Source organism: Protopterus annectens, chromosome 15.part0, assembly GCF_019279795.1.
Source record: "Protopterus annectens isolate FY-2018-M chromosome 15.part0, PAN1.0, whole genome shotgun sequence".
NCBI lineage: Eukaryota > Metazoa > Chordata > Ceratodontiformes > Protopteridae > Protopterus > Protopterus annectens.
Window position 1 is genome coordinate 457,756,994 of NC_056749.1, and position 14,158 is coordinate 457,771,151.

The 14,158-nt window shown below is 38.4% G+C and overlaps 1 protein-coding gene across 2 annotated transcripts in view; it reads right to left on the reverse strand.

The window, feature by feature from the left end:
* The window catches only part of HEPH (hephaestin), a 995,050-nt gene that overhangs the window by 413,589 nt on the left and 567,303 nt on the right, over positions 1–14,158 (reverse strand). For both annotated transcript variants that reach the window (XM_044057195.1, XM_044057196.1), the window contains exon 11: positions 13,980–14,130. In XM_044057195.1, the coding sequence (XP_043913130.1) occupies positions 13,980–14,130 (151 nt within the window). The remainder of the gene's footprint in view (positions 1–13,979; positions 14,131–14,158) is intronic.

Here is a 14,158-nt window from a genome sequence, read left to right on the forward strand (position 1 = left end):
AAAGTTTGTAAGCTTGTTGTTATAAAAACAATTAATATTAATACATTAATTTAAACCTGGTGGTGAACAAGCATCTCAAAAAATGTATTAGCTTTCAAGAATGTGTACTTTTTGTTTTAGATAAGGTTCAGACTAATAATTTTAGAGGGGTCTGGAAAAATAAAATGGAAGTAAAGGAATTACTCTGGTAGATGAAGACCGATACTTGTTCACCGCCAGGTATAAATGAATGTAGTAATTTTCTTTTTTTTTTACAATGACAAGAATATACAATGTTATGTTTACTAATTAAATGTGGTTGGTATGAATGTATTTTCAATATGTGTTTTCTTAGGTATATTTACTGTTTTGTTACTGTAAAATGTTTTGATTGTGAATACTTTTATGTAAATCCTATTTAAACTCAATGTGAAAGTATGTTGAAATTATTCTGATGAAGTCTCACTTATTGTTGATAAAAGTGTTAAATAAAACAGTAGATTTTTGCCATTTTGCTGCATGGCCTGATATTTTTTTTATTTACTATATATTAAGTACAGCCAACAGTGAAAGAAGAAGAAGAAAAGCTAATAACATAATGTATCAGTAAAATATTCTGTCTCAGCAGCAAATGAGTAAGATGTAGCATCCTTACTGACTCTGAACGGTTAAAGTAAGGCTTTTGGACTTTATTGCTCTAGTCTAGACCCCAGATGATATTATCCCATTTCCCATAATCACAACACTTCCATCACTAAGTTAAAATCTCTTCCTCAAGACTGCCTTCCCTGCAATGAGTTTCTAATGGGGTATTTGTAGGATGTGTTTGTTTTTGTCTGCCTGTATGTGACTGAAATACTTTACCTGACGCATCTTATCCTAATTATTGTACTAGCTCAACAATGATGTACTTATAAATGTTTTGTGCTTGTTTAGCTTTTTTCTGTGGACCTCCAATGAAAAGCGGTCTTGCATGTCCCAATCAGACAACCAGGATAAACAAATGGAATCAATAAATAAATAAACTTAGCCACAAAATTCTTCTGAGATGTAATTTTGTGTTCCTGTGTATTGTCACAAAACATAGTCCTGTGTACTGCCACAGATACTTTCTTCACAAGTTATAACATATAGTCTCCAGAAGGCCTATGTTGGGTTCTGGATTCCAACTCCCAACCCTAAAAAGAGATCTATGCCTGGGGTACTCAGTCCTTACTTCACCAGCCTGCCCTATGTTGACCATGAATCAAGTACTACCTTTGTAACACTGACAATGCAAAAGTCTTTATGGAATTGGATGTCTTTTTACTGATGATACAACAATATACAGCAGAAATTATATACAAGCAAGTGTAGAAAAAACAAACAGCATTTGGCAAGGCTGAAATAAATGTTTAAAACATACTAACATAAATCCAGTGGAAAACTTAAAGTAAAAATTATTTTGGAATCCATAATCCAGAGAAAGAAATGTAGCTGTTGGGAAGCATTGGCCATGACAAAGTCAAAGGAAGAATGGGACCTGAGTTAGTAATGTAAGATGTGTCAAAGCAAGCAAACAGTCTGCAAAGAGACAAGAAAACTAGCAAGATACTGAGATGCATAAGAAAGACATCCCCATTAAAAAACAAACAGCAGTAGATCCTTATTACATTGTTCACTACAGTCAGTTATTAAGATCATACCTAAATGGTGATGTGTAGTTCTGTGGGATTCATGTTTGGAAGGATTGGAACAGTGTGTGTGACAGTTCAGAAAAGGCAGTAATATGTTACAGAGACTTCACCAGAGACCTCATGAGCATAACTTGGGAGCACTTAATATAATCCATTGTAAAGAAAGGAGGCAGAAAGGATGCAACAGAAACATTACATATACCAGGAAAATTCATAAAGTCCAAGTGGGCACTGTTTTTCAAAATACAGATGTGTAACAGCAGGAAGACGTATTCTGATTCTACACTATTGATATCAGGACAAGCTGCTACAAGGCATATCAGTGCAGTATTTAAGTCTTAAGGCTTTGAAAAAGAATTGGCTTAGATTATAGGCTTTTTTCTGCTTTGCTTTTCACACAAGAGTACCATACTTGCATGTTTGTATGTGGATGTGAGACAAACCTATTAAAATGTGCATTCAAACCTGCACCCTACTGTTTAGATAACCTTCTGCGTTAACTGCATTGCAGTATATTCTAGGGAGTAAGACACTGACAAGACAATACTCGAGTAACCAGGAATGGAGTAACTTACCCGACTAAATCTGCTAGATTAAGAAGTTCATACACATTCCAAAGCAAAAGGTACAAAACTACACTTAAATCTTCAAATCATTACAGGAGGTTAGGGTAACCTAGCTGACATAATTAAGGAATTCTGTGACCATTACTTTGCTGATATGGCCAAGGAATGGTACAGTAAGAGATATAGTAACTGTGTTATAGAGAATCTGGAAATCTGCTCTTCCTAGGGAAGAATAAAATACCTGCAGAAGTTGTAAACTAGGAGGGAAAACTAGGGACTACCTCAGTAGACGAGGACAAGTGCTGCTGTCAAATTCCTGCACTCTGAAAATGGGGTTAACAGATGGTCAGCTAACAATTACACAGATATTCTGAAATCTAAGGTACAAGTATCTGAGCTTTGGCCAGCTAAGACCTGCATGCAATCAACTGGACGCATAAGTGAATTTAAGTAAATCTTTATTTGCACTTTTTTCAAATACTACAGCATTTAAATTGATTCATTTGTGTTGCATTGAATACTATCTTGCTGGAAGTTGTGGCTCTGTTTTTTCAGATAATGCTTGTTAGAATTTAGTGCTTGTTAGAATTCCTGCATAGCCATTGATAAGTGGGGGTAGTTCACTTCACTGATATTCGGTTGCTGCCTTATATAAGTGGTACATTTTGGATTATTTTCTGCATAAACTCTGAGCTTTTGCCAGCTAAGACCTACATGCAATCAACTGGACTTATAAGTGAATTTAAGTAAATCTTTATCTGCACTTTTTTCAAATAATACAGCATTTAAATTGATTTATTTGTGTTGCATTGAATACTATCTAGCTGGAAGTTGTGGCTCTGTTTTTTCAGTTAATGCTTGTTAGAATGTAGTGCTTGTTGGAATTACTGCATAGCCAGTGATAAGTGAGGGTAGTTCACTTCATTGATATTCGGTTTCTGCCTTATACAAGTGGTACATTTTGTATTATTTTCTGCGTAAACTCTGAGCTTTGGCCAGCTAAGACCTACATGCAATCAACTGGATGCATAAGTGAATTTAAGTAAATCTTTATCTGCACTTTTTTCAAATAATACAGCATTTATATTGATTTATTTGTGTTGCATTGAATACTGTCTAGCTGGAAGTTGTGGCTCTGTTTTTTCAGTTAGTTCTCCACCCACCCTCCCTGCTTTTGTTTTGCTGTTAATCTTGGTGGCTTTGAAACTGCCCACCCCTCTTGTAAATTTACATTTGGATACTCCTCCTGGGCCCATCTCATTTGCTCACTCAAAAAAAAAATTTGCACTTTATTCATCTGCTTTTACTGTATTTGTTTTTCTTCCTACTTTATTACTTTATTTTGCATTTGCGTCATCTTAAAAGTACTCAATTGTATTTATTACTGCTTGGTGTAACTATCATTCTAAGCCTTTTGGTTTAAGCACTTGGGCTTCAGACCAGTTGTTTTACATTAAGAAGGTTTGTGGTCTGCACTGTTTTGGCAGGACAGGTAGCTTACATCCTTCTAAGTTGGGAACTGCTGACTGAAGGCTCAGTGTCTGTTATTCTAAAAGTGAAGGCTCAGTGTCTGTTATTCTAAAAGTGTATTAGTTCTGGTTTAAGCACTTGAGTTTCAGGCCAGTTATTTTACATTAAGAAGGTTCGTGGTCTGCACTCTTGTGGGAGTAGAGGATGGAATCTGCCCTTCTGAGCTGGGAATTTCTGGTTAAAGGCTTATAGTGCCTTCATATTTGAACTGTTTATTACTGAAATTGGTGCACCTTGTTTGCTGTAGCATAGACTAGATCCAAGCCTGCTGAATCTAGCTTTGTTTGTATAACTTGAGCACTAATCCAGGCCTTCTTAAAAGTATTCAATTGCATTTATTACTGCTTGGTAGTAACCTGATTAAAGTGTAGCTATCATTGTTTAAATAACTTGAGCACTAATCCAGGCCTTCTTTTTTGAGATGGTTCCGCTGCACCCCAGTGGCAGGAGTGTGCAGTTAGAACTTGTCTGATTGAAGACTACAGGGACAGGGCTCAGTTTTGAGATTTTTTTACTGGTTAATTGGGTAATTTGTTTAAAAGCCTTTTCTGATTGCTTGTAGTCATCTAAAGCTGTTTTAAGTGTATCTTTTACTTTTTGCCTTATCTTTTCAAAAAAAATGTTTCCTTGTTTTCCACCTTTCTAAGCTAGTATAGTCCAGTTTTCAGGCTAGCACTGAATTCAGGACTGTGATACAATTTTCTGAGTTGCCCATACCTTACCTGGATAGAAGGAGGTTTCTCTGTTCACCTGTGAGAGAGGGAGCTTTGAGCAGCCATCTGTCCCTGGAGGCGTGATTCCAGCCCAGAAGTTAGTAGTTTATAGGCCATTTGGGGCTAACCTCTCTCTTTCATTCCCTGCTGTAAAAACTGTGTTTCATGGTTTTGCATGTCTGGGCAGCACCGGTTAGCTAGGGCTAAATTTATCCCGGCTCTATCAAGTCTCCTCTTCAGTTTTTCCCTTGAAAGTAGTCTAACTGCCAATCTAAGCACTTAAAAAGCATCCTACAGTCCAGCACTTGCTCAGACCTAATAGCAAGCACTAATATACCCCAACACTTGATTGCCAAGCAGGGCAAGGCTCATTATTCACCCCTCACCAACCAAGCAACTAAGCAGCTCACCCTACTATTTAGGCATGACCAAAGGGCAATTTCAGGTGTACTCTCCAGTCCAGCTGGTGAGCCTGGGTATCCTGAGGCAATGTTACAACTGCCTCATGTACACAGACAACCCTCTCCTCCTACCATAAAACATTACCACATGTGAGAGATGCAATTATATTGTTAAACTGGAGGCTAAGCTCTCCACCCAAGACCGGAACAGGCAGTCATGAGGAGAAGGTTAACACTTGCAGCACACCTCCAGCCTCACATAGACATACTAAACCAGCACTGGCAAAAAATACACATAAATACACAAAATCATGCTCGGAGGCTCTAAATAAAAACCTGCAAAAGCATCAGTGACCTCCACAGCAGACACCCAAAAAACCTACACCTCCCATCACAAACCAGACAACACATAAAACACAAAATCAGTGTGCTGCACAATCACAGCCCTTAAGGTGAACTAACACACCTAACACACTAGTAATAGGTGACTCTATAGTCAGGCACACTGACATCCCACTCGCTAGGTTGGACAAGGAGAAGGTTACTGTTAGCTGCCTGTCGGGAGCCGGAATCCGCCACATAACACAAGCACTCAGGTCACTCCAAAACAAGTACAAATATGGCTCTGTCATTGTTCATGTTGGTGTGAATGACCTGAGATGTACCTCCCTGGACTACATGAAAAGAGACATGGAAGAGCTCTCTGATCATGTAGCTCAGGCTGGTATGACCCTGACCATAAGTAGCATCCTGCCCTCACCAAGAATGATACCGCAGTATAAAGAAAAAATGGTCAATTTCAACAATTGGATAAGCTTCTGGTGTCATTCAAAGGGGATCCAGTGTCTGTCAGCCTGGGATGACATGCTCAACAAACCTTGTTGCTTTGCAAGAGATGGCTTGCACCTGTCACCCCTAGGCTTTCAAATACTGGCCAACGCTCTTGCTGCCCCCATAGTACCTTTTTTAGGCAAGGCTCAAAAGTAAAACCCACCTCCATAAACAGCACAAATAAAAAAATGAGGGTTATGCTACTCAATGCCAGGAGTTTAAATCTCAAAATGCATGCACTCAAAGCACTCCTCAGTATGGAGAACGTTGACATCTGTGCAGTAACTGAAACCTGGTTCAAGGCTCCACAGAGCACCCCAGCACTACCGGGCTACAACTTATACCACACATTTTGGCCAGAGAACATGGACTGAAACACAAAAGGAGGGGGTGTATTCATATTCATCTAGAATACCTACATCTCCAGGTTAGTGGTGCAGCATGAAACCTCCGAGATCATCCATGTGCAACTAACATCAGGCAAATCTGCAATGCAAATTGTGGCCTGCTACAGATCACCCTCCATGACCCAGGACCACCACTCCACCTTTCTGGAGACACTGGAAAACATGGAGGTCCTACCGACCACCCTGATAATGGGCAGTTTCAATTACCCTACCATTAACTGGGAAAACTACTCAAGTACAAACTCCCAGGTCCAGCGCTTCCTGGAATTTATCAACTCAAATTCCCTGGATCAGATGGTAAACTCCCCTGCCAGAGGTGAAAACATATTGGACCTGGTCATCACCAACATGGGCGACAGGTGTTCCACACCGGAGGTCAACCCGTCACTGGTTAGATCAGACCATAAACTAATCACTCTGGATGTCCACACCATACCACCACCTCCAACCAAGGAAACCACAGTGAAAAAATCTTCTGTAGCAAACTTCACCTTACTTAAGACAGTGGTGGTAAGTTTCACAGCCCCCACGCTAAAGGATAACAGTGTCCAAGATGCATGAACCTTTACAAATGCACTCTATGAGCACCTACAAGGATGCATGGATCATGCCATCCCTAGCAAAACCAAGACTCACTCCTCTAAGAGAAGGAAACCAGTCTGGTGAATCCCTGCCATAAACAGGCTAGACAATAAAAGGAGGAAACTAGTTCAGAAAAAAAGCAAATCCCAAGAAGGAAAGGCATCCCTGATCAGTATCAGTAAGTAACTAAGGTCCCTCATAAAATCCTCCAAGGCTGACTTTGAAAGAAAAATAGCCAAGGATTCAAAAGATAACCACAAAGCCTTCTTTAGCTATGTCAAGAATCTAAGTGGCAACTCGCTCTGAGCTAGTGCAAAATAGCACAAAATATACTGAGCACACTGATATTGCCAACATCCTGGCAGATAGATTCAGTGCAAACTTCACTCCCCTCTCACCCCCAAAAGGGCCCACAACAATACCGGAAAAGTGTAGTGTCCCGGAAATCACAGATGCACAGGTGAAAACAGCCCTTTCAAAAGCCAAAAGCACAGCGTCAATGGGGCCAGATGTTGCCCCTGGCTGCGCCTTGCATGAACTACAGAATGAACTAACCCCCCCACCTAAACACACTGTTCAACCTCAGCCTCTCCACAGGCTACGTGCCCATAGAATGGCATACAGCAGTGGTTATTCTGCTCCACAAAGAAGGGGCCACAACTGACCCTGGTAACTATCACCCCATAAGCCTGACTATCCTGGTCTGCAAGGTTATGGAGCGCATCATCATGGAACTCATTAACAAAGACATTGGGAACCTCCAAACACTTGACCCGACCCAGTTCGGCTTTGTTAAGGGCAGATCATGCCTACTATACCTGGTTGACTTTTTTGAGACAGTCACCAAGGCCATAGATGAGGCGAAGGTACGTCACACAGCCTACCTTGACCTTGCCAAGGCTTTTGACACCATTCCCCACTCGGGAATTATAGAAAAACTCACCAGCCTGAACATAAACCCCTATGTCACGAAATGGGTTGCCAGTTGGCTTACAGACAGAACTCACACAGTAAGAATAGCAGGCTCCAGGTCCGACTCTAAACCAGTCACAAGTGGTGTCCCACAAGGCTCGGTCCTGGGATCCCTACTGTTCAGCATATACTTCTCAGAAGTTCAGGTAAACACAGGAGGACTATGGCTAACCAAGTTCGCCGATGATTGCAAACTGGGAGCCATAATTGACTATCTGGCTGTCATGGACATTCTTCAAAAGGACCTTACTGAGACGGACACCTGGTGTCAAAGTCATGGTCTCAAGCTAAATGCCAAAAAATGCATAGTCATCCCATTTGGGAACAACAAAACACCCATGAATTACCACATAGGTGGCAGCCCCCTTAATACAGAAGAGGTAATAAGAGATCTGGGGACCCAGGTAGATAGTAATCTCTCCTTTGACAATCACATTGCCAAAGTAGTTGGGAAATCCTTCTATGTAGCCCATCTAATTACTAAAGGGTTCACATCTAGAAATAAAGAGGTTATAGTGCCCCTCTACCCATCACTCATCAGACCCATCATAGAGTACAATGCCCCATTTTGGATGTACCTCACAAGACACTTCCAACAGCTGGAAAGACCACGAAAAGTACCTCACCAAGAGGATTACTGGCTTCAAACATATGTCCTATGCAGCCCAACTGGAAAAACTCCAGTTGTACTCAGTGGCATATCGCTTACTCAGAGGTGATCTCTGCCTGACTTACAAAGTCATGTCCAACTCAGAATTGATGGACATGCTCCACCTAAAGAAATCCAAGTCACTGCGAGCCACTCGCACTAGTGAGCTAAACCTCGCTACAACAATAAATAGAACATGCTGGAGGGACAGATTCCTGTCACAGAGACTCCCCATGCTTTGGAACAAAATTCCTAACTATATTAGGCAGAGCCCCTCACTAACACTCTTCAAGAGAAACCTTGATGAGTGGATGGGTAACAGAAAATACACCCCTGGGATCACTTCATTGGCTCTTCTTGACAGAGGCTCAGTTAATTAATTAATTAATGAGGCGGCAGAAGCTGACACACTCTGGCTTAGCGTATAAATGCCCTCAGGCAAATAGCCTAGTACCTACCTATGAACCTATAATGCATTCTGAAATATCAATAGTGTTTATGCAGGGGGCTTCATTTCCATACTTCTGTAAACTAAACATACTAAAAAATAGGTCACACTACCTCAGAGAAAGAAGGAGATCCTAGTTCTTTGAGTGAAACCAGTTGTTCTGTTTAATCTAAGGTACATGTGACCTCAGAGCTAGTTATGTACTCATGGGTGGCATTGTCTCTAGAACAAGGAATTCAGTGGGTTATACACTAGGAGGAGAAATGTAAAAGCCCAACTTCTGTCTGTACAGTCCTTCTAAGGGTATATCTTGAAATATCTTCCCCAGTCAGACTTTGTGACAGTTCAGACTGACTTTTTGAAAAAAAAAGAAAAAAAAAATGCAACAAAAAGTAAAAGAAAAAATTTGAGCTAAAAGATTATAATATTGGTAGTAGTGTTATCACAGAAACATGGCTAAATATGTTACAGCTATGTCACAAACAGGCACAAAGACGTTCTTACATTAGCTACAGTATTTGACAGGGAAACTTTTTTACGTTATGACTCCTGCAGTCTTATTCTAAAACTGCCTAAGAAAATTTAAAGATAATATATGTGTTATTGCATTTGATCGAAATTTCATTTGATCAAAAACCAGTATTCAAGGCATAAATCTGGGATTTGTCCCCTTCCCCAATGTCATGTGACTGTGGAGTTGGTATATATAACTGAGGGGGTGTGGGGGCACAGCCCCCCCACCTATTTTCATTTAAAATCTGTACTTTTTGTGTTATTTTCTTCTTTTAAAGGAAACTATGTGGGGGGCTTTGCCCCCCACACCCCCCTCAATGCAGGAGGCTGTACCACCTAAACCCTCCCCTGTCTATATACACCAACTCCAGGGTCGCACGACATTGGGGAGGGGGACAAATCCCTGTTATTTGCCTTGAATACTGGTTTTCGGTAAAATGAAATTTCGATCAAATAGGTTTCAGTCAAATGGTCTTTCGATCAAATAAAGTAGACCCATATATACATATATATATATATATATATATATATATATATATATATATATATATATATATATATATATATATAGACATTTGTTGACCAGAAAAGTCCACTGGGCTTGGGACCCATTTTCAGTGGAGGCCCAGGGAGAAAAGCTCAAGTTACATGAAACTCATTACATGATTTTGTAAGGAAACAATTACTTATAAAGCAAGTGAAATAATATAGAAAACTATCTAAACAGCACATATGTTGTAAAAAGGCACAGTACAGTAACAATGGAAGATTAGCATGTAGGAAAATTAAACAGAAATATTTATCAGTACAGCTCAAATTAAACAGAAATATTTAACAATACGGCCCAATTTTTTTTGGGGGGGGGGTAGGAAAAGGTAAGTGTAGTGGGAAGGTAGAATTAGAGAGTTAAACTTAAAGGTAGGATAGATATATTTAGAATCATATAGTTAGGTGGTGGGAATCGGTAGATTATAGATGGTATGTATTTAATGGTAGTATTAAGTGCAGAAAGTAACAGAAGAGAAAATGTGTTAAGATAGTTGTATAGATGTGTGGAGTAGGATAATAAAGATTAGGGATAATGCATATGGCATAACAGTATGGCATATATACAAGTATAGTTGCTATGTGAAACAGTTTTGCTTAGACTTGTGTGTGTGTGTGTGTGTGTGTGTGTGTGTGTGTGTGTGTGTGTGTGTGTGTGTGTGTGTGTGTGTGTGTGTGTGTGTTAACAGTAAGGATATTTTCTTTTGTGAAAGCCACTGGTCACACTCTGTATAAGTCTTCTAATAAAGCCATAACTTCCAGATTAATGATGAATTATCTAAATACAGGTCCTGATAAAATTACATGGTGTCCATTTCAGCTTTAAGAATATAAATTTGGAGACATACAGTTCAGATAATGTTTGATCAGGTCTTTCTGGATTTCATTAACAAGAAAGTAAAGCTGGTCATTAAAATCTATAATATGCAGAAACTGCTTCTTTTTTTTTGGCACACTCTCAGAAACGTGCATGACACCACTGCCGATACCTAATCAGCTGATTTACTCTAGGAACACGTGCTCTATGGATCATTCATTCCCACATAGGAATCCCAGTAAGCTCTTTCATTCCCCACTGAAAGCTAAGTGGTAAGGAGCAGCCCAGCTTGCTGGTACTGGGAGGCCACCTACATACTCTTCCTTAGGAGCATCATCCTCCCGCTGCAGCTATTTCTGCTCCCAAGGGGAAGCATTCCTCTGCATACTGCATTCCCCTCAGCTTGTCTGATGCTAATAACCATGACTGTGGGGAGTTGGCTGGCTTCAAAATCAACTACTTAACATCTTGTCCTTCAATTAGGTGTCACCTTATGGCAAGCAATAGGTGCCGCCCTCCTCCTAGGATGGATGAGGAGAAGCAACATTCTTGAATTAGAATTAAAAACAGAGCTGTTCATTTCAGCAAGAAGACTATGCTCCTTACTTGTACATTAAATTTGTATCATAACACCATCATTTTTGTAATTAAGTGTGGTTCTAAGAATCCTAATAATCAAATTTCTGGATTTTTAAAAAGTAAACTAACTGTCAATGTCACAGGTTAAGAGGAGCACACTGACTAAGATGGTAACAGAGCAGAAAGTACTATATATGATATCCTTGATGAGGATATTACTGAATATATTTCATTTACACTAAATAGCTAGGGAATAAAACCTTAAACAAGTATTTTTGTTGAATTTAACATAATGAAGCTATAGCAGAAGAAGACAGTATTTCCATTTAGGGAAAAATCTATTAGAAGCTATAACACACCTGGTAAAAGTTTGAAAATCTGATTAAAATGTCAGAGGATAAAGCTGCAGAAGACCTCATTATTAAATTCAAAGAAAAATACAAAAAAATTTATTAATATGAAAATAGTGAGACCCAGTAAACAGGATTGTAATAATATGAGTAAGAAGGGAAGAGAAACAAAGTAAACATATAGGACATACTGTCTAACAAACTTAACTCAGTCAAAAGGGATATAAATAAAACACACTTCCAAAAGAAATGTGGAAGCGGTAGCTTCTTTGTTTGCATGAGAATTACGTATTCATGTTATCTTGGAAATCCAGTACATTTGTTCATTTTGCCTGGATAACATAGTGTATTGGTACTATTGCTGTTACTGCTTAACAACTCTGTTGCTGATGGTTGTGTTTCAGATATATAGAAAAGGCATCTGATTTTTTTAAAGCAAAGTTGGATCAAAGCTAAATCCCGGTAATCGTGGACTGGAAACACAAACGTGTATCATATGTAAAGTCTTGAAAATTTTATTTACTCTCTAAGTGAAAAAATAAAACAGGGAAATCTACAGTTGTAAGCTTATAAATAGTGTGAATTGTTAAATGTGTGTCCTTTTACATGAATTTACTTGTCTTTTTCTTCCTTAAGTATTGACCACCATGGACCAGGTATTTAAGTTCAAATAGACTGCCTAGAATTGATAAAGACCTTTAATATTATTCCTCAAAGAATATATATAGTATTGTTTAATTTAAAATACAATAATCTAATTATGTGGGTATGCATCTGTCTATATGGTGGAACAAGTGAAAGTAATTAGCAGGGTGTCTAAAATCACTGCTAAGATTGTACACGATTTCGTACAGAAGCCTTCACTGTGCTGTAACTTTATTAACAGATGTGTTAGCTCATTCTATGTTGCACTTTTGTCTATGTGCATGACAATGAACAAAGGATTTCAAAAGTTAATTCTCAAAGATAATGTACTGAAAATACATACTGACACCAGGAAAAAAAAAGTTACCCTTAAGAACAGTACATACAGACCCCAAAATAAATTATGTTTCTTCAAGCTGAAGCTTTTTTTTCTTTGAAGGTCATAATGCAAATAAACAGTTACAAGGGAGACAAAAAATACAAACTGAGCATAACAGTTTTCAGATTTCTTGATGATTACTGGTCCCAAGCCTGAACAGTTATGAAAAAACTGATATATTGAAAAATACTTAAAAGACAAGCCCTTATTTTAAGCATCTTTTTTACAATTAATTTTATTTCTAGTTATATTCCTCATGTAAATGTTGCAAATGAGTTAAAATTAAGATTATAGTTTTTTTCTTTTATTTTAGTTTCACTGTCTACTCAGTTTTTCTATCCATACCCACAAAATGAAGTAATGGTAGGTTCTGGGCAGTGATTTTCATACACTCCAAACCATTCTGGGTAATCTGAAATAATTTGTGCCTTTTTAAAGAACAACTTCTTTCTTTGTCTTTGCATTATTACGCCATACAACATGTAATTTCTCAATGTAGGTTGTTTTAGTAGTTTAAAAAGTGTCTTTCTCAGAAGTAATAAACTTGTCATGATGCAGATAGCTTATAAATACAGTAGTCTAGACCTTAATTTAGTTAATGAGGAACTGTGGGCTTAGTCTTTTATGATAGAAAATTTACAGAGGAGCAACCTTAACAACAAAATAAAATGTAAAAACAATACACGTTTTACACTGAAAGCTGCATATTATAGTATTATACATTGTAAAGACATTCCATTCTTTTCAAGGATCTGTTACTTGTTTCTAAAAATGAATGATGCAATTTTATGTTTTAATCTGAGAAATTGTGCGCAATACTTTTTCTACCATTCCCAACTTCTAGGGTCTTCCTAAAATAGATTATTATTTATGTGGAATTCAACCAGGTCATCTCTCTAAGGTACATATGCATACTATTTAGTTACACTGACATTTTTACACTCAGGAAGGGGGCAAACTGTAGTGGGCAGCATGATGTGATGGGTTCTGAAAGTAACTGAGAGACCAAAAGTGAAGTAAAAAATAAATGTTTGAGGCTAGTTATCATGACACCTTCTGAAGCTATAGCTTGTCTCTTCATAGAAGGTGTATGATGACACTTTCTGAGAGAGTATCATGAAGCTGCTTGGTCATGCAAATGTTTCTCAACTTGTGGCCTTCTGGTTAATGACATGAGTACTAATAAATTTGATGGGGTATCTTTGTGGAATATTACCCATTCACCTCACTAACAGAGAGGCATCAAGATAATAACTTTCAGAAACCTGACCAGGCAGACTTGGTGATAAAATCAACTAGTAAATAACGTTACAAGGGTTGGAGTCGTAAGCAATGTCCTACACAAATGATATTTATTATACATATAGTCAAAGAACATGAATTAGTTGTGACTTACAGTACATGTTGTTGGAATCAAGAAACTCTGATTCCTCTAGCAGTGTACTTTTTAGTTCTCCCCAAACATTCAGCATACTGTCATTTAGCTTCCAGCTGAGGTTCTCATCAAAAATGATGAACAGAAGGTAAAATTCTTTGTCAACTCCAATCTGTGAACATCAAAAACATAAATCAGAC